Genomic DNA, 6,182 nt, shown 5'->3' on the forward strand with positions numbered 1-6,182 from the left:
TTTTGTTGTTGTTGTTCCATATATATGTGTTAGCATACGGTATTTGTTTTTCTCTTTCTGACTTACTTCACTCTGTATGACAGTCTCTAGGTCCATCCACCTCACTACGAAAAACTCAATTTCCTTTCTTTTTATGGCTAATATTCCATTGTATATATGTGCCACATCTTTATCCATTCATCTGTCAATGGACACTTAGGTTGCTTCCATGTCCTGGCTATTGTAAATAGAGCTGCAATGAACATTTTGGTACATGACTCTTTTTGAATTATGGTTTTCTCAGGGTATATGCCCAGTAGTGGGATTGCTGGGTCGTATGGTAGTTCTATTTGTAGTTTTTTAAGAAACCTCCATACTGTTCTCCATAGTGGCTGTATCAATTTTATGTCATAGTGTGTTCTGCCTATGTTTTCCTCTAAGAGTTTGATAGTGTGTGGCCTTACATTTAGGTCTTTAATCCATTTTGAGTTTATTTTTGTGTATGGTGTTAGGGAGTGTTCTAATTTCATTCTTTTACATGTAGCTGTCCAGTTTTCCCAGCACCACTTATTGAAGAGGCTGTCTTTTCTCCATTGTATATTCTTGCCTCCTTTTTCACAGATAAGGTGACCATATGTGCATGGGCTTATCTCTGGACTTTCTATCCTGTTCCATTGATCTATATTTCTGTTTTTGTGCCAGTACCATACTGTAACAAGAATAGTTTAAATGAATTGGTTAAAGAGAATAAGAAATTGTGTAATCAGTAAAGAAAGAGAATGTGTGTATCTGGTTAGTTTTATATAAGGGTATAACACAAAAATTTTTTAAAAATTAGGTCAAAATTCCCAGAAGTAATATATGAATACCACTGGGGTTTTCTAGTAGAAGGAAGAATTTATATTGAAAATATTGTTACAGGCAGGTACACTCCGTCAAAAATGGTGTATCCTGACCAAGAAGAGTTTATGGAGGGTCTGAATCAAGAGGACACTCTATCTTGTTCATAAAAGGTGCTTGATATGCATTTACTGGGTGGATAAAATCAGTATATGTTGAGTAATTAAACAAATTGATGAATAAATGAAAGATGTAGGTGTATGTTCCATTTGGGAAGTCTTTCTCCAAATGGGTTAACTGCCCTTCCATGGGCTCCCATACAATCCTGTAATCCCCTATTTTATCCTACTGTGTACTGTGCTCTCCTACTAAACTGTAAACTACTTGAGGGTAGAAATTAATTCTTGTTCTTCATGATAATTCCAGCTCTGACCACAGTACCCTGCACATAGTAGACATTCAAGAAATAATTGTGTAGATGAATGACATTATTTACTAGAGTACTAGTTTAAGCCAAATGTAACGTTAGCATTACACATGGCAGAGTAAAAGGGGTACTTATAAAACACTTAAATAGGGCTTCCCTGGTGGCGCAGTGGTTGAGAGTCCGCCTGCCGATGCAGGGGACATGGGTTCGTGCCCCGGTCCGGGAAGATCCCACGTGCCGCGGAGCGGCTGGGCCCGTGAGCCATGGCCGCTGGGCCTGCGCCTCCGGAGCCTGTGCTCCGCAACGGGAGAGGCCACAGCAGTGAGAGGCCCGCATACCGCAAAAAAACAAAAACAAACAAACAAAGAACACTTAAATAACACCTAGGAAGTCCATTAAAGAGATAAAAGTGGCAGAAGGACAGTTTGGACAGTGTTATTACCGTAATTTGAACATGTAGTTAGGCTAGCAAATGGATTGTAATGATGCAGAGCGAACAGCAATTCCTTTCTTGGAAATGAAGGGAAAAAGAATTGAGGGTGGAGACATGCTTTTTACCGAAAACCCAGGAGAATGTTCTCTCCTCACCCCCTCAACCCCCAAATAATCCAGCCTATCAGATTAAATTTAGGTTATTTTTTGAAAAAAAATTTCAGAGGAAATCCAGCATCTATCTCCCCCTACTGGTGTCATATTGAGGGATGTCTAACTTTTCTTTTCTTTTAACTGAGAAACGTTTTAATTAAGACAAATATTTTCATTTGTTGTTTGCAAAAAAAAATCTTATACTTAATATAAAGTTTAAGCATCCTATATTGGAGGTTTGTGTTGCGATGAGCTTTACCAAGATTTGGAATGTAAATTGGAGTATAAATTGTTTCATCACAGATGAGGAATGGTTAAATATTTCTGCTAGTTCATCTGTGATTAGCAGATTTTATATGACAGTGGATTATAAGTGGCGGGCACAATGAAAAATTTTAAGTTTGTTTATAGAAAATTTCAAACGTACACAAAAGTAGAGAGAAAAATATAATGACCTTCCATGTACCCATCATCCAGCTCCAACAAACAAGTCATAGCTAATCTTGTTTTATTTATTACTTCCCCAAGGTCCCACATGCAGATCACTTTGAAGCAAAGTCCAAGCGTTGTATCACTTCATCTGTGTTTCAGTATGTACCTAAAAGGTAAGGATGCTTCAAATATCCCTATTTTTAAGCATGCCCAAAGTTAGCAATAGTTCCTTAATATCAGCAAATATCCAGTCAGTGTTCAAATTTCCACGCTTGTGTTAAAATTTGTAATTATTTATTTTACAGTCTGTTTGAAACAGGCTTTTAATAAGGGCTATGGATTGTAATTTTGTTTGATATGTTTCTTATATTTCATGGAACTTATGAGGTTTGTTTCCTCCTCCATCAATTTTTTTGGGTATTATTTTTGTTAAGAAAAGTGCATCATTTGTTCTGAGCAGAGTTCCACGGTCTGGAATTTGCCGACTGGATTCCCATAGTGCTGTGTAACACATACCTCTGTCCCCTGTATTTCCTGTAAATACAGGAAATTGGTAGTTAGATCCAGAGGCTTCATTTTATTCAGGTTTTATTTGCTGTTGTTGTTCTGTTTTTGTTCTTTTGTTTTTTTGCAAGGTGCTATTGTGTACTTCTGTCACTCAATGTCTGGTAGCAATTGAAATTCATTGTCTAGAGGGGTAGAGTAGACTTTCCAACAGAAATTTCTGTGGTGGTGGAAGTGTTCCATATCAGTACATATATGTTCTATATCTGTACTAAATGATCCATATCTGTTCTATATCTTAATACAGTAGTCACTAGCCACATGTAGCTCTTAAATGTGGGCAGTGTGATTGAGAAACTGACTCTTTAATTTTAAAAATTTTAATTACTGTAAATTGAAATGTAAATAGCCACATGTGTCTAGTAGCTACCATATTGGATAGTATAGCTGCAGATACATTAATGCATTAAAGGCTGCAAAATGATAATGCTATTATTCTATTATCTTTTTCTTTACTTATTAGTTGGAATATTTTTGTAAAGAGATACTTCCTCTTAACAACTATGTTGCTACTATGAGGTTCAGTTTATACAGAAAAGACAGAAAAATTCCTTAATTCTTACTCTCTATTATCAGCTGTCAAAATAATAAATTGTTTCCTTAGCATTCTCCAAAAGTGATGCATCCTCATCCTCATGTGTTTTTTGTTGTTGTTATGTAGTCATAATTTGCATTTTAATTTATTGTAGTTGTTTATGCTCAAATTGGTTCATCCTTGGCCAGAGGGGGTTTATTCAAACTATCTCCTGAGACCTCTTGCTACGATCCTACGAGTCTCTGATAGTGTTATGGCTTTCTGGTGTGCGATCAGGTATTCCAGGATCATCTTGGACATGTTATGCCTCATATCTGAAATTAGCCATTTTCTAAGATGCTCTGGTTCCATTTAGTGGTCAATGGTATTTCAAGGACATATAATCTGGGTACTATGGTGATCATTGCTATTTGGTTGGTCATTGTTTCTAGCCTTTACAAAAACAGAGTTAGAAATCTAGATTAAAAAAAAAAAAACCTGCATTGTGAGTTCATCCTGATACATGCAATTTAAAATCAGTGCTACAGGGTTGCCTCTGGGCTTTTTTTTTTTTTTTTTTTTTAACATTGAAAATCTAGTTTCTTCTCAATGACACCAGTATAACTACTGGTTTCTTTTATTCCACAATACACACATAATAATTTCAGGATAACAATAGCAGCCTACCAGCAATGAAATTATTATTGAAAAGGTGCACTCACCTTTGGTTTCATTTTTTCATGTTTATATATTTATTCCTAGAGTCTCCCTCACTGATGGTATATTATTGTGTTTCAGCGTTATTTGAAATAGTTTCTCTGTGTAGTTTTGCCAAAAAAAGGATGCAAATTTCTATTTGTTTGTTTCCTTTTATTTTTAGCAATTTTTTAAAAAACTGTAGTTTCATTTTGTAATTAGGCAAAGTATTTATGTGGCCCCAGAGTCATAGCCACAAAACACAGTACATTTTTAAAAATCTAGCTTCTTACCCTATCTCCTTAACTCTATTCCCTTGTCAGTTTTTATTAAAAAAATTATAATTTAAGCCTTCATTTTTTATTTCAGGAATGTGAATATATTTATATCTACCCTTTCTTAGATGAGCAGTAATACACTCTACACACTTTCCTCCTTTTATGGTCTTACTTAATAATGTATTCTGGAAATCACTGACTAATAATATGCAGAGATCAACCTCATTCCTGTTCGTAGCTGCATAGTATTCCATGGAATAGATGTTCCATAGTTATTCAATAAGTCCTCTATTGATGGACATTTAGGTTGTGGAAAGCTTTTTAAGGACATTTAAAATAAATACAGCAGGAGCATAAACAAATGCATTACCTTTCCCATAATTTTTCATTTTTCACTAGGTTCATATAGATATTCATAAAGATAAAAAGCATGAAATTATATTAATATCTAAGACAAATATTGAGGTGAAATTAAGGTAAATTTACAGAAAGTTATAGGTCTGTGTATCCTCAAATAAAATATTTTAGTTTTCATTAATTATCTCTCTAGGGGACTGATTACTATTTTTCTGATCTTCAGATTTCTTAGGATAAACCTTAGTAAGGTTGGAAAAGTAAGAATGATTGAACTTGAGAGCTGTACATGATAGAAGAATCATCTTTTAGGAGGTGAAATGGTAATTGTTTTTGAAGAAAATTTTATTTTACCTTCCACTCTTTGCCTGTAAGTTTTGCAGGGGATTTGTGTTAGAGTATACTAATGAAATACTAGATAATTATTGTTCCAATATTTGGACTTGTGGTTGAACAAGAGGTTGGAAGATAGCTATTGGCAATAATTAGATATACTCCAGCCACTTCTTTATTCACTCTACCTCTTTCATCAGCTACTTTTCAGATATTAAGAAGGTAAAAAGCAAATGACAACTGAAGAAGCATCAATAAATCAATAAATAAAGAGATACACTGTTTTTTTTAGGACATGTTCACATTTTCTCTCTTGCTGTGACAAGATGTGGGGTTTCAATCTGATCTGCTCTGACACTGTTCCCCTTAATTCTCCCTCAACTCTGTTTAGAGATGAGGGTTTCTGTAAGTTCTCACACATGTTTGTTTGTTCACTAGAAGCTGTTGTAATTTTGATGGTAATGCTCTACTGCTTATAATTCCAACAGGAGTTGATTTTGTTTATGCAGTAAGTAAATACTAATTCAAGCTACTCTCTTTAACCTTGAACTGTACATCAGGGGAGTTATACCTATGGTAGATGACTTAAAAGAGGGAAATACCAGTTGGGGCCTTGCATGTATCAATATAAGGGGAAATACACAGTGTTCTCAAGAGCTCTACGTCTCACATCTCACAAACCCCATGCTTCCCCATCACTCCAGTGTGAGCAAGACACCTCCGTTAAGTTAGGCCTTAGAGTTCATGCTTTACTGACTTCTGAGTGGACCAGTTTCACAGGTATGGCCTGTGAGACAGGCCTATGCAGGGTGGGAAAGCTAGCTCTGGACAGAAGCAAAACCAGGGAAATCAGGCATTTCTAAGGAGTCAAGGAAGGGCTTGCCTTTTAAGAAAGGCCAGAAATTCAACTTAGGATATACTTGAGGGACTTTCCTGGTGGAGCAGTGGTTAAGAATCCACCTGCCAATGCAGGGGACACGGGTTCGATCCCTGGTCTGGGAAGATCCCACATGCCGCGGAGCAACTAAGCCCTTGTGCCACAACTACTGAGCCTGCGCTCTAGGGCCCACGAGCCACAACTACTGAGCTGGTGTGCCACAACTACTGAAGCCCGCACGCCTAGAGCCCCTGCTCCACAACAAGAGAAGCCATTGCAATGAGAAGCCCATGCACCGCAACG

At 36.5% G+C, this 6,182-nt stretch overlaps 1 protein-coding gene across 37 annotated transcripts in view; it reads left to right on the forward strand.

Annotated features, from left to right (window-relative positions):
• LOC114486617 (uncharacterized) overlaps positions 1-6,182 on the forward strand; it is a 323,771-nt gene that overhangs the window by 92,049 nt on the left and 225,540 nt on the right. For 33 of the 37 annotated variants that reach the window (XR_008617884.1, XR_008617910.1, XR_008617908.1 and 30 more), the window contains one exon: positions 2,360-2,436. The exons of 2 other annotated variants lie outside the window; for them this stretch is intronic. Coding sequence is in view for 7 of the 35 variants with exons in the window: in XM_055086212.1 (XP_054942187.1) it covers positions 2,360-2,436 (77 nt within the window). In the remaining 28 variants the exon portion in view is untranslated. Of the gene's footprint in view, positions 1-900; positions 993-2,359; positions 2,437-4,895; positions 4,955-6,182 lie in introns of those variants that run through there. 2 more of the 37 variants (XR_008617901.1, XR_008617903.1) reach the window with 2 other exon arrangements.

This window comes from Physeter macrocephalus, chromosome 7 (assembly GCF_002837175.3).
Source record: "Physeter macrocephalus isolate SW-GA chromosome 7, ASM283717v5, whole genome shotgun sequence".
Taxonomy (NCBI): Eukaryota; Metazoa; Chordata; class Mammalia; order Artiodactyla; family Physeteridae; genus Physeter; species Physeter macrocephalus.